Source organism: Lepus europaeus, chromosome 11 (genome assembly GCF_033115175.1).
Source record: "Lepus europaeus isolate LE1 chromosome 11, mLepTim1.pri, whole genome shotgun sequence".
Classification (NCBI taxonomy): domain Eukaryota; kingdom Metazoa; phylum Chordata; class Mammalia; order Lagomorpha; family Leporidae; genus Lepus; species Lepus europaeus.
In genome coordinates this window covers 84,967,222-84,991,935 of record NC_084837.1, presented here as the reverse complement: position 1 = coordinate 84,991,935, position 24,714 = coordinate 84,967,222, and the positions used below count along the sequence as shown (strand labels likewise).

Genomic DNA, 24,714 nt, shown 5'->3' with positions numbered 1-24,714 from the left:
AGAATAGAAGAAGTCAAAAACTAGGGACTATGTATTCCATAAAACTTGCTTGGAGAGAAAGCAGCTGAAAATAGCCTTTTCTCCCTCAGAGAGATCAAATAGCAAGAATTCCATCGTGATTTTTTTTTTTTTTTAACTTGGGAAATAAGTGAAATAAACAGCGAGTATTTTGTCACCATCATTTTATAAGAAGCATTTTAGTTCCAAAATGTAGGAAGCATGCCATCTCCCAGACTTAAAGAGACGACGAGTAACCTTACATGGCTCAGGTGAAAATGTGTCCACAGGGCTGGAGTTCAGGACTTGTACAAGGAGCAGAAGACGAAAGGTGAAGGCCATGCTGTGGGGAATTGGGAAAGATAGGCCGAGGAGGATGTGTTCAATTAATAAGCGAAGAAAAAAATGAGTCTGTTATGGGGAGTAGGGATTAATATGACAATAAGAGCTATGCTCTAAAACTAACCTCCTCAAAGTGTACCTGATGGAATGGGGGCGGGGGGAACACTGCTCTGAGAGGGGAGCTGCCCCAGCCACTTGGGAGGAGGCTGCAACATCCAGGTGAGAGGTGCTGAGGGCCTAAATTAGAAGGTAGGAGAAAGAAGAGAAAGCACTTGGCAATCGATTATATGCAGGGACTGAAGCAAAGGAAAGAGTCAGGGATGGGGGCCAACGCGGTGGCGCAGTGGGTTAATCCTCCACCTGCGGCTCCGGCATCCCATATGGGTGCCAGTTCTAGTCCCGGCTGCTCCTCTTCCCGTCCAGCTCTCTGCTATGGCCTGCAAAAGCAGTGGAGGATGGCCCAGGTCCCTGGGCCTTTGCACCCACATGGGAGACCAAGAGAAGGCTCCTGGCTCCTGGCTTCAGATCGGCGCAGCTCCGGCCGTTGCAGCCATTTGGGGAGTGAACCAACAGAAGGAAGACCTTTCTCCCTGTTTCTCTCTCTCTCACTATAACTCTACCTGTCAAATAAATAAATAAAATATTAAAAAAAAAAAAAGTCAGGGATGACTTCCAGGTTTGGGGCCTAGTTCGCCCCAAAAAAAAAAAAAAAAAATTAAGGGAAGTTAATGGATACATGAAAATCCATGAAAGGTGCTGGATAACAGGAGGAAATGCTTTCACTTCGGGGTGGTAGGCATGGGGAGGAATTCGGGAGCAGCTGGGACTCTAATAAGCTAGAAAGCTGGTGAGAGCCATCCACGGAAGGCCTGGAAGAGGGCAAGCTTCTCGCCTCCACCGTGCGGGGACTTCAGAAGTCACCACCCACCAGGCACTGCACTAGGTGCTGAGGACAGGATAAAGGACAGTAGCAGACCTGGTGCTTGTACTCACAAAGTCTACAACTAGGCAGGAGATACAGACATTAATGTTATCATCACACAAGCGGGTGTGATTACAAATTGTACTAAAGTGTCTAATTTCCAAAGAGAAAAAGGAAAAAAAGAAAACAGACATTTGGGAAATGACTGTAAAAGGAGGAATGAGACTACCAACGGAAACAGAAGGCACAGTTCAAAGAGTTGGAAGTCAGTCGGAGCAACTCCTGCAAGCAAATGCAGTAGGTAATAATAATAATAATAATAATAATATAAAAACAGTGCCAAATGCTGCTGAGATGCCAAGGAGGACACTGGCCTGTTCACTGAGGGGCCCACAGGGCCGGAGTGCAGATCTGAAGGGGGTGGGGCAGGACTTGGAAGAGCTAATGAGGGAGCAGAGAGCAGGAACACGCAGGTGACAAGACTTCTCTTCCAGGAAGTGAAACAAAGGAACCGAGATAGGTGACGTGGGGAGGAGTCTTACCAGATCCTGCTAGGATAGGGAGGATTTCAACAGGGTTGAAAGCAGAGCAGAAAGGGCCAGTAGACACAGAAAAGGAGAGAAGACAGAAGTTGTCCTGGGCTGGGTCCCAAAGGAGGGGGAAGGTATTACATTAAGAACATCAACCACAGGAGCACCAGCTCCTTAGAAAAGGGTGAGACGCTAGACAAGGTGAAGACTCAGAAACTAGAGATGCTAAGAAAAGAGGCTGAGAAAGCACTTGTTGGAGGGGGGAATCTTTTCAGGAAAATGGGGGAGAGGAAGGGAGGGGAGTCATTTGCTGTGATTTGAATGAGACACACAGATAGGACTTAAAAAAGATTGTCATCAGGGGCAGGTGTATGGTGGGCGTAGTGGTTAAGATGTCCACATTCCATTTCAGAATGCCTGGGTTCAAATTCTGGCTCCACTCCTGATTCTAGTTTGCTGCTAATGCACACCCTGGAAGGAACAAGTTGATAGTTCAAGTACTCGGGTCCCACTACCTGTGCAGGAGATACATATTGAATTTCTGGCTCTTTGCTTTGTTCTGGTCCTGCCCTGGCTGTTGCATGCATTTGGGGAAGTAAACCAATGGATGGGAACTCTTTTTGTCTCTTTGCCTTTCAAATAAATATAAATGAATCTAAAAAACAGTCATCAGCTATAAACTATACATTCACTCCACACACATTTACTGAGGCTCTTGTATGAACCAAGAACTGTGCATTTATGCATAGACAAAAATGAAGTGAGCAGGTGGTTATTGCGATAAATAAATACTCTGGTTAGGGGACCGGCACTTTGGAGTAGCAAGTAAAGCTACCACCTGCAACACTGGCAAACCATATGGGCACTGGTTTGTGTCCCAGCTGCTCTGCTTCCAATCCAGCTCCCCTGTTAATGGCCTGGGAAAAGCAGCAGAAGATGGCCCAAATGTTTGGGCCCCTGTCACCCATGTGGGAGACCTGGCTCCTAGCTCTGGTCTAGCCCAACTCTGATTATTACGGTCTTCTGGGGAGTGAACTAGTGGATGGAAGATCTCTTTCTGTCTCTTCTTCTGTCTCTGTAACTCTGATTGTCAAATAAATAAATTGATCTTTTTTTAAAAAACATACATTGGATAAAAAAAAGAAACAGGTTGATTTTATCCTTCTCACATCTAAAAAAGACCACAAACAATAACAGGTGATAATTACACATCCTTTGAAGCTTATGTATGTGCTAATGGGTAAGATAGCACAGATCCAATAGCTGGTGTAAGTTAGTTTATGCCAAGAAGAGATATTGTGGTCCCGCGCATGGGATTATTGAGCTCTGAAGAGGCAAGTCACGGCCCGTGAGGTTTCAGTCGGGTGCGCTGGGTCCCGAGTGCTACTACTGTTTCCACCATTCTGTGCATCTCACTGCACAGTACTGAACATCAGCAGAAGCTGCCACCACCAATCTTTATGCTTCGTGAGAAGGTAAATCGCTCAGTATCTGCACATCTCTAACTTTCTGGATGCATCATTATTTTAGGGACAGAGAGTCCCATGGCATGGCTTTTCAGCGCCATGAAACTGCCAAAGGAACCCTCAAAACCAGTGCAACTTTAAAACTTGTAAATCAAAGCTGTCATTTCCCGGAGTGTAATCCTTTCAACTCTAGTCAGGAAACAAGCTATCCTGCTGCTGCTGCCTTTGAGGCCTTCCCTGACAAGGTCTCCGCCACCTCCTGTACCATCTGTACATACAAAGTACATCAAAATGTTTGTGGAAAATGGAATTAAAAGGTGTTTATTTTGACATTTCTTTTTCAAATCCATGTGTACTTTTTTCATAACACACATTTTCCATGAACTTTTTAAAGGCCCCTGTGTGTATGTGTGCTTAAAAACACTGCAGTTTGCGTCTCCCCTTTGAGGGCCAACACAATACTGTGCAAAACCAAACTCACTGTGCGTCTTACACCTGCTGTGTAGGAGTACGCATTATGCATCAAGTACCACAGGGGGAAAAAGCTTACGTGGGGGACTCAAGCTTATGCTCCTGCTGACACACTCCTCTAATTCTCTTGACAAGACAGTTTAAGGATGAAAGAGACATTAATGGCATGCATCGGTAGTGTAAAAGTATGATTAATGGCTTTTTTGAGATTAAAGTATCATCATCTTGATTATCAAATAAAGAAAAATCTATTAACTAACTTTGGTGTTGGGTAATTTACTCCATTAAAATAAGCTAGGTATTTCCAGATTTAACATAGTGTTCCAATTCATGTATGCAAACAAACTCATTACATTTCAGGAGACTTCACTTAGAAACTCACTGCACTTAAAATTCAGGGCCCTGACAGAGGCCACTGAGCTAGAATATCTAAACGGAAACATCTGTCCCTTCCAGGCAGGGCATTCTACGCTGTTTCATGTTTTGTTTTTACCCAGAGTAGGAGCTCTACATGCCCCAAGAGCAAGCAGCAGTTGGAAGGCCAGGAAAAACTGCTCGTAGCATCCTTGTGCTACACTGCCCTGCTGCACCTGAGGTCAAGAGCTGCTTCTGGATGCCTCTTTCTGCCAGTCGGGGGCACGCATGTTCACTCAGGGAATGAGTTCAAAGGAGAATATTTCTAATTCTAGCTTTGTAAAATTTCTGTAGTCCTGGGGCCAGCGCTGTGGCGTAGCGGGTAAGGCCGCCGCCTGCAGGGCCGCATCCCATATGGGCGCCAGTTCGAGTCTTGGCTGCTGCACTTCTGATCCAGCTCTCTGCTATGGCCTGGGAAAGCAGTGGAAGATGGCCCAAGTCCTTGGCCCCCTGCACCCGCGTGGGAGTCATGGAAGAGGCTCCTGGCTCCTGGCTTCAGATCAGTACAGCTCCAGCCATTGCGGTCATATGGGGAGTGAACCAGCAGGTGGAAGACCTTTCTCTCTCTCTGCCTTTCTTTCTCTCTGTGTAACTCTGACCTTCAAATAAATAAATAAATCTTAAAAAAAAAAAAAACTTTTTAAAAAAGTTCCTGTGTCCTAAACTTTGTTAAGACTTAATTTTCTAGAAAACTGAAGCACATCTTGTTAAGTAACCAAACTGTCCTTGTTCATATTTTCTATGGAACTCATCCTAATAGGAGTTTCCTAACAAACAAACAAAAATCCTCCCCATTTACCGAGCCTGACCGCATGCTGGGCCCTGGGCTGAATGCTTTACTCTATTACTTCTTGAAGCCACTGCACAACAGTCTTCTTCAGGGAAGCAGGAACTGAGACCAAGAGGTGAAAGAACTCAGTGAGGTCATCCAGTTGGTAACCAAGGAGTGCAGCCACAGTTCACCTGGCACCATATGCCTCCCTGCAGATAATGGTCTTTTCTAAATACTTCTGAGCCACCACTGGGGCAGCAAGGCCCAGTGGTGAGAAACACAGACCCTAGACCCAGATTGCCTGAATTCAAATCTGGGTTGGTTTGACCACTTACTAGCTACCTGACCTTGAGAAGTTATTTAGATAGGCTGTGCTTCAATTACCCCATTTGGAAACAGATTAAATGGGTCCAGCCATGAAAAACATTAATGCCTAAAATATCACTTGGTATAAAATAAGCACTCAACAAATGTTAGCTCTTATTAAAAGCAAGAGCTATAGCAGTGGAACTCCCAAGGATTACCAATGTTCTTTTTAAAAATTTATTTTATTTATTTGAAAGACAGAGTGACAGATAAACAAAGATCTGCTATCTGTTGGCTCACCAAATGCCCACTACTGCCAAGGCCGTTCTGGGCAAGATTCTGGAACAGGGAATCCAATCTCGGTCTCCACACAGGTGGCAAGAACCCAACCACCAACCATCACCTGCTGCCTCCCAGGGGACACACTAGTTGGAATCAGAAGCAGGGCCAGAACTCAAGTCCAGGTGCTCTGACATGGGATATGGTGTCTCAAACAGTGCCTTAACTGCTATGGCAAACACCTGCCCCCACCACGTTGTGGCTGTCTGGACCTATCTCCCAGTGACCTGGACTGATTTCATTCACACACATCCACATCTTTTTATGTGCATCTCTGTGCCAATTACACACACAATAAGCCATTTACTTCTCAAAACAAAACAAAAATCCTGCACGGGAGTACTGTCCTTCTTTGTATCAATAAAGAAAATGGCTAAATAACTTGCTGAGGGCTTGCAAATAGTAAAATAAAGAAATCAGGATTTAAATTTGGGAGCTGTTCTCTCAAAAGCCCAGGTTCTTTTATTTACACTGTTATTTTGGGTCCCCCCCCCCCAGGCATATTACTGTTTTAACTTTTTTTCGGTAACTTATTTGAAAGTCAGAGTTACAGAGAGAAAGGAAGAGACATCACCTATGAGGATCATGAGAAGGAAGAGAGAGATCATCTATCCAATGGCTCACTCCCCCAGTGGCCCCAACGGCCAGAGCTGTGCCAGGCCAAAGCCAGGAGCTTTTTCTGAGTATCCCACGCCATGCAGGGGCCCAAGGACTTGGGCTATCCTCTGCTACCTTCCCAGACCATTAGCAGGGAGCTGGATGGGAAGTGGAGCAGCCAGGACTCGAACAGGCACCCATATGAGATGCCAGCATTGCAGGTGACAGCTTTACCTGCTATGTTACAATGCCAGCCCCCCCCCCCTTTTAATTTTTTATTTACTCACTTGATAGAGAGACAGAAAAAGAGCTCCCCATTCACTGGTTCACTTCTCAAATACCTGCATCAACCAGGTCTGAAACTGGCTGAAGCACAGAGTGAGGAACTCAGTCTGGGTCTCCCACGTGGTGGCAGGAACCCAATTACCTGAGCCATCGCCACTGCCTCCCAGGGTCTGCATTAGCAGGAAGCTGGAGTCAGGGGCTGGAGGCAAAAGTGAACCCAAGTACTCCCATGTGGGGCATGGGCCTCCTAACCAGCATTTATGCTTGGCTAAACATCCCTCCTGATTTTGAGTTCTTTCCATTTTGTCAGTGACTCCATTTGTGCTAATAGGATCAGAGTTCTGAAAGAGACTTTAGAGTCTGGAGTCCAGCTAAGCCCAGCCTTCTCTTTTTTGCACATGAAGCCCTGAAAGCTTGCTATTGACTTGCCTGAGTTGTATAATGAATGTCATTTCCATAGTAACACACTGACAATTTTTCCTCTCTCAAGTTGGTAGCCTGCCTCAAGGAGGCCCTCAGCCCCCAGTGACCACTGTGGAACCAGAATGCAAAGACTAAGTGACGACCCACGGGCTCCACTGTGAAGTGAGCTAGCGGGCTTTTTTTTTTTTTTTTTTTGACAGGCAGAGTGGATAGTGAGAGAGAGAGACAGAGAGAAAGGTCTTCCTTTTGCCGTTGGTTCACCCTCCAATGGCCGCTGCGGCCAGCGCATCTCGCTGATCCGAAGCCAGGAGCCAGGTGCTTCTCCTGGTCTCCCATGCGGGTGCAGGGCCCAAGGACTTGGGCCATCCTCCACTGCCTTCCCGGGCCATAGCAGAGAGCTGGCCTGGAAGAGGGGCAACCGGGATAGAATCCGGCGCCCCAACCGGGACTAGAACCCGGTGTGCCGGCGCCGCAAGGCAGAGGATTAGCCTGTTAAGCCACGGCGCCGGCCCGCTAGCGGGCTTTTCCGCTTGTCAGCTCACAGAGGGATTCCGGAGATGGGCTAACAAACCAGTGTCAGGTGTGGGCCACTGGGACTCTGAGGAAAACCTGGTCAAACAGCATTTTATAAACAAAAGCTACAGTAGACATAATTTCAGCCTAAAAAAAAAAAAAAAGACTAATACAAAGTTTATACTTAAGTTGCCAGAGGAAGGAAGCTCACAATTAAGGTAGCTGTTCCTGGCACATAACACTCTCTCCAAGTCCAACAACACACAAGTATAACAAACCAAGGGCCCCATGTGGACAGGCACTGCTGAGAATTCTTATTTCCTTTTCACAAGAGTGGGATTCGAGACCAAACTCCACCCTTCCCTCCCCCCCACTGTGTGGTGCGTTTATCTGATCGCTTCCTAAGGGACTGGGTTGGAGGCCAGGCAACATGCAACATCCAACATCCGGAAACCACAAGCCCACTGACCTTCAGGGCCACCAGGCGACATGATGGATGTTTGCATTGGCTGCTTCTGGGGCCTGTCCAAGGGCACGTGTGCCCCCTCCCACTTCAAACCCTTCTCGAGGGCCTCTTGGACAGCTGACAACAGTTATTACAGACCACTGAAAGGAACTGCTTCTGTAGCTAAATGCCCATCACCCTGGAAGCCTCCGGCACCCACTTGGAGAAGAGCACGCCGCTGGTCACGGACAGAGTGCACTGGAAGGTGCGTCTCGGCTCCTCTACCCATTTACTAAACTGATGGACTTAATTACCCTCTGGGAACCTTCCACTCCTTGTCTAGAGCCTGGAGACAATAATCTCTCTCTGTGCAACACGATCATTGAGGCGTAAACATAAAGCAATGTAAGCGAGAGTGGTACAGGTGACAGGAAGGGGCAAGAAGTACCATCCTCCAACCTCTTAACAAGCCTCCCCACGTAGGAGCCTCCCCATCCCCACATAGGAGCCTCCAGGGCTCCCCGCTGTTCTCAGCAGAAAGTGCAGACTCTCCAACAAGGTTGAACAGCTTCTCACAACCTGCCCTGGAGTTACCTTTCAACTTCACCTCTCGTCACAGGCCCCACTTCACGGGATGAGTTCCTCCACGCGGGGCCCTCTGTGGGGACAGCCTCCTGCCCCTCTGCTGTGCCACCTCACTGACTCCTGAGGGTCCTGTCAGGTTCCCCTGGAATTTCCGCCTCACTGCTTTCCCCTCCCCTCCTGTGCGCTTTCACTGTCTTCTACTCTCAGCACTTGGCTGTTAAACTCACCAGGACACTCTCAAAATTGTGCAGACTGAGGAATGCTGTTGACCAGGCGAGAGAATGTAGTGGAAATAATAATGACGCATTCGACATGAGTAACTGACAAACACGTCAGCACAGTTCCCCACCCGACTTCAAAACCCATGAAGAAGGGGGTTCCTGAAGATCTCATTCAAGTCTCCCCCACACCCAGCCTTCCTTTCCACGCTAATAGCATGTGCGTGGGTCCCAGACCTCCTGGCTCAGTTCTTGCCTTTTCCCCCACAAAACGCTGACTATGTCCACACGGGATGTTAGACCATCCGTGTCCTTTCACAGCAAAACTGAGGGAGGTGAGGTCTAAGAGAACAGAGACCTGAGATCAGAAAGCGCACGCTGAGGGCCAGGCTGTGCGGGACTTCGGGCAACCACACTACCTCAGGGCCTCAGGCTCGCACCTCTTAAAGGGAAACTTAGGACCGGCAAAAGGCTTTGTATTATTTGAGATGACTCTGCCTACCTCATCATGTTTTAGGGTGGGGAGCCTTTCTCCTGCCAAGGGCTCTTTGGAGATTTATATCATCATTCGAGGGTTTATGAAATGATCAACTTAAAAATTAGCTTCTATAGACTTATTGAATTTTGAGTCCTGCCTGCAGAACACCTTGGCAGGGCCAGACCAACTGATTTCACAGGCCTTAGATGGCCCACGGGCCGCATGTTCCCCACCCCTGTGAAGAAATGAGAATATCTGAAAACACTTTCCACACCTCTTCTCAAATAAATATTTTTATAAATCTCAAGTTCTGCTGGTGACATTTTGCTTTAATTCTCAAGCCAAAGCATTTTTAAGGACAGGATTCAAAAACAATAAGCAATCTCTTCAGTACTACAAAAAATTTAGCCACTTTATAAGATAAACATTGGCTCGTTTGAATAAACTAATCTTACTACTTCTTCCTTCTGTCTTCATGCCATCAAAACCCCAGCATCCAAACAACTATTAACTGAAGAATGCAAAGGACAAGCCCTACTTCTTTGCAGACACTGTTTCATTTTTACAGACACAAAATAGTGTGGCCAGAAGAGATTCTGAAGACCATGGGAGGCTGCACTTGCCTTCCAGGATGAGCAAACAGACCAGGCTAATGTCTCTGGGAGGGGCTTGTGGCATGACTGGAACTGTGCACCAACTGTTTTCCATAAGAGATGAATTGAATAAAAAAGTGATAAATTATGTAATGAGATCACTACATAAAGTTAAAATGCAATGTTTCCCAAAGTTGAAGGCTGAAGGGCCAAGATACAGACACACCTCTGATGACAGTACTCTGAAATATGCATGCTTTAAAATGCAGTTATGAGCCGGCGCCGTGGCTCAACAGGCTAATCCTCCGCCTTGCGGCGCCGGCACACCGGGTTCTAGTCCCGGTCGGGGCACCGATCCTGTCCCGGTTGCCCCTCTTCCAGGCCAGCTCTCTGCTGTGGCCAGGGAGTGCAGTGGAGGATGGCCCAAGTGTTTGGGCTCTGCACCCCATGGGAGACCAGGATAAGCACCTGGCTCCTGCCATCGGAACAGCGCGGTGCGCAGGCCGCAGCGCGCTACCGCGGCGGCCATTGGAGGGTGAACCAACGGCAAAGGAAGACCTTTCTCTCTGTCTCTCTCTCTCTCTCACTGTCCACTCTGCCTGTCAAAAAAAAAAAAAAATGCAGTTATGAGGACTGTTGCTGTGGTGTAGCGGGTAAAGCTGCTCGCTACCTGTGATGCTGGCATCCCATGTGGACGCCAGCTCCAGTCCCAGCTACTCTGTCCTGATCCAGTTCCCTGCTAATAATGCGCCTGAGAAAGCAACAGAACATGGCCCAGGCACTTGGGCCCCTATACCATGTAGGAGACCCGGATGAGGCCCTTGGCTCTTGGCATTGGCGTGGCCCAGCTCCAGCCATTGTGGCCATTTGGGAATGAACCAGCAGATCAAAGATTCTCCCTCCCTCCCTCCCTCCCTCCCTCTCTCTCTCTCTCTCTCTTTCCTCTCTCTCTCTCTCTCTGTAATTCTGCCCCTCCTTCTCTGTAACTCTAACTTTCAAATAAATAAATAAATCTTCCCTTTTTTAAAAAATGTATTTGAAAGGCAACATTACAGAGAGAGCAAAGGAGAAACAGAGAGAGAGAGAGAGTGAGAGAGAGAGAGAGAGTGAGATCTATCCACCGATTCATTCCCCCAAATGGCCACAATAACTGGCACTAGGCCAGGCTGAAGCCAGGAGCCAGAGCTTCACCCGGGTCTCCCACAGGGGTGCAGGGGCCCAGGCACTTGGGCCATCTTCCGCTGCTTTCCCAGGCACATTAGCAAGGAGCTGGATTGGAAGTGGAGCAGCTGAGACTCAAATTGGCACCCTATGCAATATCAGCACTGCAGGCCATGGCTTAGCTCACCGTGCCACAGCACCAGCCCTATCAATCTTAAGAAAAAAACTTGATTGTAATGGAGTTTTTGTGTACATGATAGAAATTATTTCACTTTTTGCACAAATTGTTCGTGTTTCTCTAAGACTGGAAGTTTTCAAAACACAGTAAATGCACGAAATGGGAAATGTGCTAACAAATAATTCTGTTTGTGGACAACAACGTACTCTGTGCATCACTGTTCATCACTGGCTGTGACTGAGACATACATCAATTTTTTATTGTCTACTTCTAAACAATATAAGAATATAACACTGCTCAAAGGTTCCTATTAATTCTCCAAGTATTCTAGGCAGTAAGTTCTCACCCAATAGTTTACTTCAACTGTTAACAAAAGTGGGATACTAAACAAGTAGCCAAAGAAAGTGTTGGGGCGGGAGGCAGAACATTGTTTTCATTCTTCTGTTCTCAACCCAATGTCCTCTCCCCAAATCCTGGTATGGGGGAGACGCTAAAGGGCAGTGCAATGAGAAAGTGGTCGGAAACAGTCCAGAATTGGAATAGCAAACTCTCAATAAAGAGTTATTTTCCATGCTGTATTAAGATTTTATTCAGCTCCCTACTAATATGCCTGGGAAAACAATGGAAGATGGTCCCTGTCACCCAAGTGGGAGAACTGGATAGCGTTCCAGGCTCCTGGCTTCTGCCTGGCCCAACCCCAGCTGCTGTGGCCATGTAGGGAGTAAACCAGCAGACTAACGAACTCTCACTCTCTCTCTCTCTTCCGCTTTCCCCAACCCCATAACTCTGCCTTTCAAATAAATAAATAAATCTTAAAAAAAAAAAAAAAGATTTTATTCAGAGACCTTTAGGAGAGGAAAAAAAACCTTTAGGAGAGAAAAAAATTTTTTTAATTCCTTGCTGAAAACCATAAACAGCTACCCCATCTAAAAATACATGAGCAATAAACAGTTACTCCATGCAAATTCACAAGTTATAACAAACTGCAATTGGGTTAGCCACTGACATCTCACAATGCCAAGTATTTTTTTATTTTTATTTTTTTGTAACAGCTTTTGTGTAACTGTGTGCATGTAGAAGGGGAGTTCTTTTGTAATATCTATACCAGACACACAACTACTGCAAGGGATTCTAGGTAACAAACTCACAATTCAACTTTTACACAGATTGCCTTGTATTGTACTCCCAAACTTGACCATACATCATCAAAGATTATCCTTCCACGTTATATATCCAGGAAACATTTATGACTTGTTTAATTGATTGCTGTCAAGTTCTTCACCAAAAGAATCAAAATTATGGGATGTGGCAAGTCCAGCTCTGCCAGCAGAAAGCTGTGCAAGGCTACCCATTGCTTAACCTCTCTGTGGCTGCCTTTTTATCATGACGAGGAGGGACACCGTACCCAACCCAGCCTTTGCAAAGTGCTGTGAAATCCTGCAGTGCTGTCACAAGACTACCCACAGCCCTGGTAACCAGTTTATCTCAACAACGGCAGCTTCAATTTGATTCACATGATAACATGCAGAGCTTTGGCATTGCCCCTGACAGCCCAGAATGAAGATTCTGGGCTGAGGAAGATGAGGGCTCCTTGGAAAATGTCCGAAGGCTCAGCAACAGGTAGATACCAATGTGCCTACTAAACCAACGCCAAATGCTTACAGGTGGACAGCAGAAAACGACTTCACTGCTGATGGCGCTGCTCTAGAGCCCCGCGGCTCAACTGTTTCCATCGCTTTATGTGGCTTCCCAAAGGGAGTCCTGAGTCACTAAGTAACTTCAAAAGAAAAAACTTGCAGATTTATTTCTCCCTCTAAAGATAACCAAGCACCTAATTCCTTACAGGTTCTTATTCATTCAATTCAGAATAAGAAACATCGGAAAACACAAAACTGAACATTGCAGAGCACACATTTCCAGACGCAGATATCTAATAATTATTCACCAACAGCAGTAACATAAAGAGATTTTTCCATAATATGCTGGACAGCATGTAGTTACTCACCTCTAAAAATACCAGAGGTGTAGAGTGTTGCCACCCTCCTCCTCAGCCCACAGCCCACGGCAAGCCTTAGGACCCATGACAGTCCCAGTATTATGGAACTTAGACTGGACCCCAGAACTCCACAGAAAACAGCATCCCAGACAGCCATGACCAATCTGTCGGTACTGGCATTTTTCATCCCAGGCTTGCCTGTTCCCCAACACACTACACTGAAGCCTGCTTCATCCCAGCTTTGGGGAATCCTCAACACAGTAGGCCAAAATACTGCAACCAATCTTTAAAGAAAGCCACTTTGTGGTACTTGCCAAGGCTAAAGTAAAACCTTCAATTAAACCATGAAAAGGTAAATTGTTCTTCCTGTAATAAAGGCAGAAAACATATCTACAAACATCAGTTTTACTCTAGACATACACTGTTCCAGTGAGCTATGCAAATGGTTCTATATAGTAAACGTTTACATACATCTTTTTAAAAATAGAATCTGGCTTTATTCAGCTCAAATTCTAAACCACTCCCTACCCATCACTCAAATGAGCTCTTTGGCAGAACACTGACACAAATACAATTCCATCTGCTAATTAAAAATGGGCAAGAAACTGTTAACAGGCATCTGTTGCATTGTTTGAAGCTAATGGGCAGAGACAAAGCTGAAATGGCTCTGCTAATGCAAATCCAGTGATTTCACTCATTTTCTATTTGGTATTTATGTTGGGGGGCTGGAGGCAGAGTGTTAAAAACAGCTTATTATGGAGACTAAAAGATAAGTGAAATATCAGTCATATTCCAAAACAACGCTTTAAAACAGATTTAGAAAGTTCTACGGCATTACACTGGGAGAAAGGACCATTCTTGTGTTCAGAATTCAGATTAAACAATTTTAACCTTAACTCAGACATCCTCTGAAATAATCTAATGATCTAAAATGCCACGAAAGGTGTTAATAACAACTCCCTGCAACGCTTCCCAGCTCTATTATCCTTTCACAATTCATCCATCCACCCATTCATTCATCAAGTCGAGCTGTCTTCTAATTCATGTCTGGAAGATTTAGAAGTTGACTTGGGGCTGGTGCTATAGTATAGTAGGTAAAGCTGCCACCTGCAGTGCCAGCATCCCATGTGGGTGCCGGTTCGAGTCCCGGCTGCTCTACTTCTGATCCAGCTCTCTGCTGTGGCCTGGGAAAACAGCAGAAGATGCCCCAGGTCCTCAGGCCCCTGAACCCACATGAGAGACCCAGAAGAAGTTCCTGGCTCCTGGCTTCAGATTGGCGCAGCTCTGGCTGTTGTAGCCATTTGGGGAGTGGGCTAACAGGTGGGAAGACTTTCTCTCTCTCTCTGCCTCTCTGAAACTCTGCTTTTCAAATAAATAAATAAATCTTTAAACACAAGAAGAAGTTGACTAAGACTCAAACTCACAGCAATTGCACAAGGTAGGTATTGTATTATTACCACGCATTATAGATGAAGGTACTAAGGCCCCCGAGGACCAGTGACTCACTCGCCAATGATCACAGGGGTAGGGATGGCAGATGCCTGGACACAAATCCAGATCTGACTCCGGAATCACTGCTCTGCTTTATTCAACACACTACCCTCCTAATGCAGAACAAGAACCAGTCCACTCATCCGGCTGGCCAGTGACAATAATTCAGGCCTTTTTCACACAAACACTGGGGTTGATAAAGGATCCATTTTAAAGCACCATAACCACCATATATCCTGATTATCATGCCTGGTTTGCAAGCTAGTGGCTCACAGGCCCCGTCTAATCACTCACAAGGCATGGCTGTTTGGCCCTTTCTGTAATGTCCCTCGCATTGTTTTTGTTTGTTTTATAAATTGCCCACAAGTGTGGATTTTCAGCTTATCTTGAAACAGGAGATTTTCTAGTGTAGCTACAGAAAAGCTGAAGCTGAAAAGCAGCCACTTCCTCAGGCAGGGAATACAGAGGCACTGCAAAACGCTCATGAAAAAAAGCTCAAGCCTAAATACGTGGGTCCCTGTCACCCACATAAGATTTCGTTCTAGCTCCTGGCTTCGGCCTGGCACAGTCCCCAGCTGCTGTGAACATTTAAGGAATGAACCAGCAGATAGGAGATCTCGGTCTCTCTTTCAAATAAATGGCAGATACACAGATGGACACACACATATATACATGAATGATATGGCTGGGGTGGGTTTTTGGCCTAGCAGTTAAACAGCCAATTTGGATGCCCCTATCCCATATTGGAGTGCTTGGGTTTGAGCCCTGGCATCAGCTCCCAATTCTAATAATTCAAACCTTGGGAGGCAGGGATGGTGACTCAAATAACTGGGTTCCTGCAATCCTTGTGAGAGACCAGATTTGGCTATTGGGGGCAGCATTTGGGGAGGGAATTAGCAGATGGAAACTCTGTGTATGACTCTCAAAAACAAAGGGAAAAAAAAAAAAGATAAAGCTCAAGTAATTTGGTTCCTGCTACCCAATGGGAGGCCTGGATTGTGTTTCTGGCTCCAGACTTCTGCCGTTGAAGGCCTTAGGGAATGAACCAGCAGATGGGAGATCTCCCTCTGTCTGTCTCAGCTCCTCTTTCTTTCTGTTTCTCTGCTTCTCAAATATTTTGAAAAACAAGCAAAAATAAAAGATAAGTTTATTTTGGTGCAAACAGCTCTTGAAATCCATGCATAATGTTTTCATAAGTGCATTTTCATCAACTTTCTGAAGGCCCCCCATATGTACAGATTTCAAAAAATGTTTGTACCAACATAAATTAATCTTTTCATTCCATTTTCCCACAGACTTTCGGAAGTACCCTTTGTACACTGTCTGGTCTACCAGAGTCTAGACCACACCCTACTAACTTCACTCCGGGCCCACTCCCCTTATTCATAGTTCTCACCTGACCCCTTTGAGTTTGCAAACCCTAACCTATGCAGTAACAGTAACAGTTTATAATCTCTCCTTGAACTTCCCCTTTTCACCTTTCCATGCCTACATTTCAGAAGCTTGATGATGTCACAGGTCACAGCACAATTTACCACCTAAAGTCTACTTCCCCATCTTCATTCCAACCCTCTTTCTCATCCTGCTATGAAAACGTTCCTGCAAACTTCTCCCAAGTAACAATTCTCACACACATAGGAGAGCTGACCCCCAGAAGGAGCTGTGCACAGGCAGGCAGAGCTCATGACTACAGCCAGCCTCACGCCATGCCAGCCGCCCCCAGGTCTTCCACTCCAGGTTCCACGTTCTTCTCAGTCCGTTTTCAAATTCAATTCAAAAATCAGGTTAAATTTTGTCTCGTCTTCAAAGACTAAACTTGCTTCCCTTTCTACAATAATATCCAAATCTATTCCCCTCCAAGTTTTCTCTGTGGATCCAAACGACCTTGTTCCCCTGGCCAAGGAACCTCCTCTCTGACTTGCTGCCCTGAAGAACAGCTGCTGAAGCTCTTCATTAAATGAATCATTCTTAAGACAGAACTGTGTGTGGAACCAAGACTCAGTTTCCCCACGCCCACCCTTTATGTGCAGAGAGCCTTTTTGCATCCACTAGCACACTAAATGAGATAAGGTCAACCCCTTATCAGGAAGTATGACATTCTGCTTTTACTGAACTGGTGTCATTTTCCAAGCTATCACTGGGATGGAAAGCCTACCCACAGCTTTGAAAGAACACAATGACATTAAAATAAGCCTTTATGTACAACATGTTCAAGCTGAACTTGCATGTTCCCTGCATATTTTTTGGAGAGTTGAAAGAAATCAAGGAAAACAACTATGAAAATTAAATTCAACTTGCTCCTCATATCTTATATCTCAGCCAAATGTTGATATCATCTTGGATAAAAATGTAAATATGACAAAGTTTGTTTTTTTCAGTCAATAAGTCTTGATAAAAGCTTTGAAAGTCTACCAACTCAAAACAGTTTTTAATTTTAAGCAAGGGTCAGCACTTTTTCTACAGAAGACCAGAGAATAAATATTTTTAAGCTTTGTGGGACACATATGGTCTCTGTTTCATACTCTTCACTGCTTTATTTTTTAATAATCTTTAAAAATGTTCTTTAAAAAAACACAAAAATGGGCTGCAAGCCACATTTGGTTGATGAGTGTAGTATACAAACCCTGATTTTAAGGAATGTGAACCTGGAGTCTAGCACTGTGGCATAGTAGGTTAAGCCTCCGCGTGTGGCACTGGCATCCCATCTGGCCGCAGGTTCGTGTCCTGGCTGCTTGTCTTCAAATCCAGCTCTCTACTACGGCCTGGGAAAGCAGTGGAGATGACCCAAGTGCTCCGGCCCCTGCACCCACATGGGAAACCCAGAAGAAGCTCCTGTCTCCTAGCTTCAGATCAGCTCAGCCTCTGGCCTTTGTGGCCATTTGGGGATTGAACCAGTGGATGGGAGACCTTTCTCTCTGTCCTCTCTGTCTGTAATTCTCTCAAATAAATAAATAAATATATCTTAAAAAAAAAAAAAAGGAATGTGAACCCAAGAAAAAAAATAACACAGTATTTCAGAATAAAATGTCTAAAAGAACTCTAATGAGACTAAGCTATGACAACTGCCGGCACACAGCTATCAATGGTTTCATTAGTGGTTTTGCAGGTGGAAGGAATTTTAATGGCAGGATACACTTTGATCTCCTAACCTGAAACTACAGACACAGAAACAAAGGGCAAAGGACAACAATGTGCTGAGTTATCCCAACTTCAAATCCTATGGGACTCTGAGTCATTGCAGTAACATTTAATATGTGAGAGCATTACAAAGTTCATGGAAAATGCACATTATGAAAAAAAAAAGCACCAATTTCAAAATCTTTTTTGCACCAAAATAAATTTATCTTTTAATTTCATTTTCTATGAACTTTCTGAAGTACTCTCATATTTCCCTAAACAGATGTGGCTAATCAAAGTGGGACCATCTTGACTTTACTTCATCTATAGATATATGGGCAAAATCTCATTCTTCTCTGGAAAAACCGATGATTTGGATTTACGGAGACGACCATACTGATCAGAAATAGCAGCAGTGTAACTGTGGAAGTGACACACACTTGGCCTTGGGGATCTGCTGCGGGCTCTGCTATAACTAGTGGTGTGACTTTTTAAAATTAATTAATCTTTAATTGACACACAGTAACTGTACATATGTATGGGGTACAGTGTGACATTTCAATACATGTACACAACTGACCAGGGTAACTAACCCAAGAGGTGATTTTTGAGGGTCAACTAAACTTTCATTGTTCTTATCTGTAAAACTGAGGAGGAGCATAAAGTAGATAATTTCTAAAACTCTTTCTGCTGTCAGACTATGACTCTACTAAATAATGAAACCACTCAGGAAATATCTAACAGGAAGAAGGGGGCAGGGCAGGGGAGAGACAGTGGAGAAGCAGCTTAGATGAACCAGTTAGAAGAAGACACGGCTAAGCTATCTCTTTACTCCACCAGCACTTTGGTTCAGGGCCATTTCAAATCGTATCAGTACTGAAATGCACTCACAACCCATCAGAAATATAATATATAGCTAATTGCAAAGCTTTTCCTAGTTGACTTACTATATTATTTTATAATGGCTTTTTTGAGTCAATCAAAAAGTTTTCAATTTTCAAACACATTAATTGAAAGGCTAGCTGGCGCCAGGCAGAATCTGTAATTTCAAATGGGTAAAACATCCATTCCCCATAGCTAACAAGGATTAGCTATCTAATATCCTGGAAGATCCCCCAAGAAGTCGGATGAAAGAAAATCTACCTTCCACCACCCTTGTGAGCAGGAAGGAAATGAAGGGAGCTATTTCAGAGGAGAGAGCAAGATCTCAGAGAAATGAGAAGAAAGTGTGAGACAAGTGTATTTGGAGTCAAATGACTAATTGTCTCTTTCCTTTCATGCTGACAGAACGCCTATCAAAACAGTTGTCTAAAGATGGCAGATTCCCATGTTAAAAGCTATTTAAACATTGCAAAGCACAATTAAGCTTAAAACGTATCTTCATGGCAAGACACAGACACGCACCTCTATCTGGCACAACGCACACTCCAAGCCTAGGTGTGAAGAACCGGACCTTTGCTATGACTGAGGGGATGCTTCCTGTGACGTGGAGGAGCTCATCAAGTGTGGTCAGCCGCGCTAGGGCGGGCCTTGTCCAGCCTGCTGAGAGCAGCACAGGACTGGGGAGGGGGTGGGCCGCCCACTGTGCCCTCTGCAGGGTAGTCACCTGTGGATGGGCTGAAGGACTTGGGCAGATAGATATGACTGCTAGAGATGGGACTATGTCCACGTCTGTGTTTGCAGTCAAGGGCACACTTTGCTGGAATGGTCTCACCACTCACCGGACTTTGCCAGCTTCAGTTCAACTACAAGGCGTTACGGTTTTGGTGCATAAATTCTTCTGCTATTTGAAGACAGCAGCGTGCCACCACTTCCTGTTGGGGCTCTGGGGCTAAATAAGAGGCATGGGCTTTCCCCTCCTCCACATCAAACGAAGATGTGGCTCATGGCCTCTTTTTACCATCTCCACCATGCAGAAAATACAGAGACCCACAGCTCCCAGGAGATGCACCCCAATGAATGCCTACCTCCTCTTCTAAACTGTCAGAGGACCCTGGGTTTCAGGCTTGAACAGCCGCAATCTTCCAAAGAACCTTGTTTCGATCACCAAAAAAAAAAAAAAAAATCTGCTCATGAAAGGTAATTTCTTAAAGCTACTCTTTTGAAATGAAGAAGATACCCTTACAGGAAATGTGGGACAAAAATGAAGGGGAAAAAAAGAGAAAACTGACCAAACTACTCCAAGCAACCCAAACTCATCTCAGGAGCTCAGCGGGGACAGCATCGGAGAGATCTGCTCACTCTCCAGGCGGGAGGACGCCTCTGGGAGGGTCACACACAGGAAGCGCGGAAGGCCACCCACTCGCGTGATAAAGCTCACCGTCTGCACTGCAGAGTGCGCTCATCAGTGGGATGGAGTTTCGTGGGGGTTTTGAAAGGAGTGCCAGTGTCCAACGGTAACGCCCGTCAGTTGCTGTATCAGCTCCCACCAGATCTCTTAGGAAAACACTTGAGAGATGACATTTAGAATCTGCTTCCTCAGAAAAGAAGAAGTCCCACTCAAGACTGACTGCCAAGAACTTGCAAACTCAAACTTCCCTACGCCCAGACATCACAACACCAAGGAGGTTTCAGGCCATTCAATCGGTACGAAAGAGGCCGGGGTCAACCAGCAAACCGTAGGCTCTCTCGGTCTTGAACTGAAGAGGGCTCCATACTCAGGTACTTTTTTTTTTTTTTTTAAAGACAAATTATCCTTACAAACACACAAGTACATAAACACACTTATTACCAAAGCACAAGCTTCCATTATTTCCCAATCCAGAAACTCATGCAGAGAAATAGTTTAAGAACCGTTTAAGAGATGTCTAAATCAGCTACTTCTAGAGGCCAGAAACATCTCCCAGACAGCCCAAAACTGATGCTTAAAGTACTTAATCAACTGTAGCCATTTAACTAGTGAGGTGATGTTAAGGACGCTTGTATGGCCGCGTAAAACCAACTTCGCTCTGCTTTTCAGTTTCGGATAAGTTAGAGATCTTTTTACCCAAACCCATTTCTTCCAGTAAAAAGGGCGGAAAAAAATTAGTGTTGCATCAGTTGGAAGTAATTGGGATACCGGTATATTGCAGGTTGTGATTGGTTTAACAAGTCATCATTAGACCCGAAACAAAACATACAGAGTGGCAGAAGAAAGTAAGACCAATTCCTTGGTTCAGAAGTTGCTAAGCATTCAAGTTCCCAATTTAAAAAAAAAAAAAAAAAATCCAGCCGCGCTGCTTCTCAGGAGACAAGAAGGGGCGAGCCCTATTTTCCTGGCCACATCACCCCCCGAAGTCAGCAATCCCCTTGACGCCCGTGCACACTGGGAACAAGTAACTCAGTGCTCCACGGATATCATTCCATCAGTAGTCACTTTCTGCTTTCTCCTGCTCTGGACCCAACGCAGCAGAGACGACGGTAAGCCAGTGCGCCGGGTAAGAGGGGAAAGTCCCGCAGCCCTCTCGCTGCCCACCTTGTCCGCCTCACCTGCCTGCGCTGCCCGCTGCCGCGCTCCCTTTCCACCCGCACCCGCCCGCCTTTACTTTTCCAACCAGGTAGCCTCATCCCCCCTTCCTCCCCGCAGCTCTCCGGCCTGCAGTCCTCGGCCTCCCCCCCCCATCTCTGCCTGCCCCTCTGCGGCCCCCCCCCCGCCCTCCCCCCGGATCATTCATTCCCCTCAGCCCCCTTCTCCCAGCCGGGTCCTCCCCTCCGCCCCCGTGTCCTCTGCCCGCCCCTCTCGTTCCCCCGACCCTTCCATTCCCCCTCTCGTCTCCTTCCTCTTGCCTGCCCTCTGATCCCGTCGCACACCCACGAGCCCCTCCTCGCTCTCCGCGGGATCCCCGTGTCCCCTCCCCACGCTGCCCCGCTGGGACCCTCCCTGTCAGCCGCCGCGCGCCCCCGTCGCCTCAGGACGCCCAGTGCCGGCTGCTCGGGCTCGCCTCGCCCTGCCTGACCCCCGAGTGCCCCCCGCGCGCCCCTCTCCCTCACGCGGTCGCCCTCCCGCCCGGCGGTGTCCGCTCCGGGGGCTCCCAAGCCCCTCCGTCGTCCCTCCGGCCCCTTCGTACCCGCCCTCCAGGTCGCACCCCCGTCCCGGGCCGCAGCCCCTCCCTCACCGATGGTGGAGATGAAGGTGGTGTTGAAGGCGTCCTCGGAGAAGCGGAACAGGAGGCAGGTCTTGCCCACCCCCGAGTCGCCGATGAGCAGCAGCTTGAACAGATAATCGTACGTCTTCGCCATCTTCTCGCTCCGGCCCTCTGACCGGGGAGCTCGGGGAGGCGGCGGGGAGAAGCGAGGAGGGGGCCGCGGGCGAGGGGGCGTGCCCGCCGCGCCGCCACTCGCCCCGCCCCGTGCCCCGCCCCGCCCCTCGGAGAAGGCCTGCGCGCCCCGCCCCGTGTGGCCAATCCGCGAGCGCTTCGTCATCACCGCCCGCGCCCCAGGGGCTTCATGGGATTTGTAGTCTCTCTGGCGGGGGCGCTCGGGCGTGCCCAGCGCGGACAGTCCAGGCGACCCCAGCAGATAAAAGATGTCTGGGTGGGGTGACCGGGTGGAGTGGGCGGTGCCGCTGGAGCTGGGAAGGGAAGCTCCGTTTCGAACTCTGCTCTCGTCGCGCCGCCGGAATGGAACTTCGTTGTTTCTTTGTGTGCGGAATCTGTCTCGCCGGGACCCTGAGTGGAGATGCTCGCTTTCCTCGGGGCTGCCGGGGCGCAGCCTGCGATTCTGGGCAGGGTGTGTTATGCGGGTGCTCCCCCGGCTCGCATCCGCAGCAACGCCCTTGCGCCCCCTCCGCAGCCCCTCGGCCCCGGAGCTGGGCGGGAGAGACCCCCGTGCTCACCGCAACCTTCCTCGGGGCCCCCTTTCTCGCACATCTCAGGCCAGAGCCGAAGTCTACGCCTCCCGGAGAACATGGGCCACGCAGGCCGCTCCCTGCGCCCTGCAAATCCGAGAAGGCTCGTGCCACACATCTGTGCCCTGCAAAATTTCGGGCCTCGTGTCCTGAGAATTTAGAGGCTAAGACTTGGATTCCGTCTGGGCTCCGTCTCCTAGCTGCTGTGACAAGGCACGCGGGCTGCACGGCGGCCAGGTGTATTGAAAACATGCTACTTTGGAGGTGTGCAGAGAACCTTAAATGAGATCCTGAAAAAAAGTGAAAGCACTTTGTTCCGTTCATCCCCCATCACTCATTGGTGACAAATGAGGAGGGAATACTGTTATATGCGACTCTTTATTGCTCATCGTCTGACTCATGCCTTCGTTTTATGAATGCACTACTGAGTCCTCTTTAATTCGCTCGCGGTAGAAACCCCTCCTGGAAAGGGGAGTTTACTGGTGCAGGTCATGTGGAAGAGAGAAGCTAAGGAGGCCCGGCCTGGGAGCTGCATCCTGGCGGGGCTTCCTCACTCTCCTCCTACCTTAGTTTTAATTTCTAAAAGGGGTGTGGGCGCTGTGGGTAGGGGGTTAAAGCTGGGGCCTGCAGCACCTGCATCCCACATGGGCGCAGGTTTGAGTCCTGGCTGCTCCACTTATGCGCCTGGGAAAGCAGCAGAAGATGGCCCAGGTCCTTGGGCTCCCACACCCACATAGGAGACCCGGAGGAAGCTGCTGGCTCCTGGCTTTGGATGGGTCCAGCTCCGGCCATTGTGGCCATTTGAGGAGTGAACCTGCTGATGGAAGACCTCTCTCTCTACCCCTCTCTGTAACTCTGTCTTTCAAATAAATAAAATAAATATTTTTTAAATTGTCTAAAATGGCAAATACAACAGGTAAAACCCACATGACAGCAGCTCCTTGGAATCCACAAAGATATTTAAGAGAATAAAGGGGTCTTGAGATCAACAATGATGAAAAAGATTTGAGAAGCACTGGCCCAGACACTTACCCTTCAGGGTGGGGAATTTCCAGCCCCCACCTGTAAGGCCCATGAGAAATGAAATCACGTGGTCTGGCTCTGCCAAGGCAACAGCAAGCGAGACTCAAATGCAACAAATCTAAAATAGCGGGCTGATTTTTAAGTTGGTGATTTTTTATGGCCTGCGAATGGTGTTATAAATATCCAAATGGCCCTGGGCAGGAGAAAGGTTCCCCAGCCCTGCAGGGAAACACCTTCTGTATTAAGGGAGTCAGTGGACTCAGTGGAATAAGAGGAAGACAGCAGGCTTTTCTAAGATGCATCTTGAGTGTGTGCACAATGCCACTGATACTCCAATCTCAGTCCTATTTTTTTTAATTTTTTATTTCATAAATGTGAATTTACGAAGTGCAACTTTTGTATTGTTGTGGCTTCCCCCCCCCCCCCAGTCCTATTGTGGCAGAAGACTTAGCTGGTCCTGGAATTGGCCTTCACCTTCTATGTGGACAGAAGGTGAAATACATCGTAGTTATTGATCCTACAGTGTCCAGAGGGCCGCCGCCGCTGCTGCTTACCGAATGGCCGAGTTCTAGGGCCCACCTGATGGGAACAAGGACCTTGGAGGTCAAAGTCATAGTGTTTGCCCCCCTAAGAAGAAGGACTCTCACGGGCTGGGCCTCTTTGCCCAAGCCAGCCCTTGAACAAGTCTTTGGCTTCATCCGGGCTCTGAATAAGTGGACAGCCCAGTTCTATACCTTCATCTTCATTGCTAGGAAAAAGGGGGAGGGGGAGGGAGGATGGACTAAAGCTCCAAAAACTAGTGGAATCATCTGTCTTTTGAAGAATGTGTACTTATTAAAATAACTTTAGTCCCACCATCTGCTGGCAACTAGTATCATTCTCTTTCTGTATGAATAAGAAATTTTGTTCACAAGAGAAGATAGAGTTAGGCATTTTAAAATCCCTAAATTTCCTTAGGGGAATTTTGTTAATAGATGTGAATTTTTAAAAAACAATTCTGTCATATTTTCACTTCCCCAGTTTTTCTTTACTTCCTAGCATATATGATGTTTGAGACTTTTTAAAAACTTTTTTTTTATTTGAGAGGAAGAGTGGCAAGAGAGAAGGAGAGAGAGAGAGAGAGAGCTTCCATCCACTGGTTAACTCCCCAAGTGCCCACAACAGCCAGAAGTTGGAGCCAAAGTCTGGAGCCAGGAACTCCAGCTGGGTCACCCACATGAATGGCAG

At 47.0% G+C, this 24,714-nt stretch overlaps 1 protein-coding gene across 1 annotated transcript in view; it reads right to left on the bottom strand.

The window, feature by feature from the left end:
• Window positions 1-21,931, bottom strand: part of RAB8B (RAB8B, member RAS oncogene family) — an 84,021-nt gene extending 62,090 nt beyond the window's left edge. The window contains exon 1 of the mRNA XM_062206086.1: window positions 21,734-21,931. Within this exon, the coding sequence (XP_062062070.1) occupies window positions 21,734-21,857 (124 nt within the window). The 5' untranslated portion in view covers window positions 21,858-21,931. The remainder of the gene's footprint in view (window positions 1-21,733) is intronic.
• Between the last annotated feature and the right edge of the window lie 2,783 nt (window positions 21,932-24,714).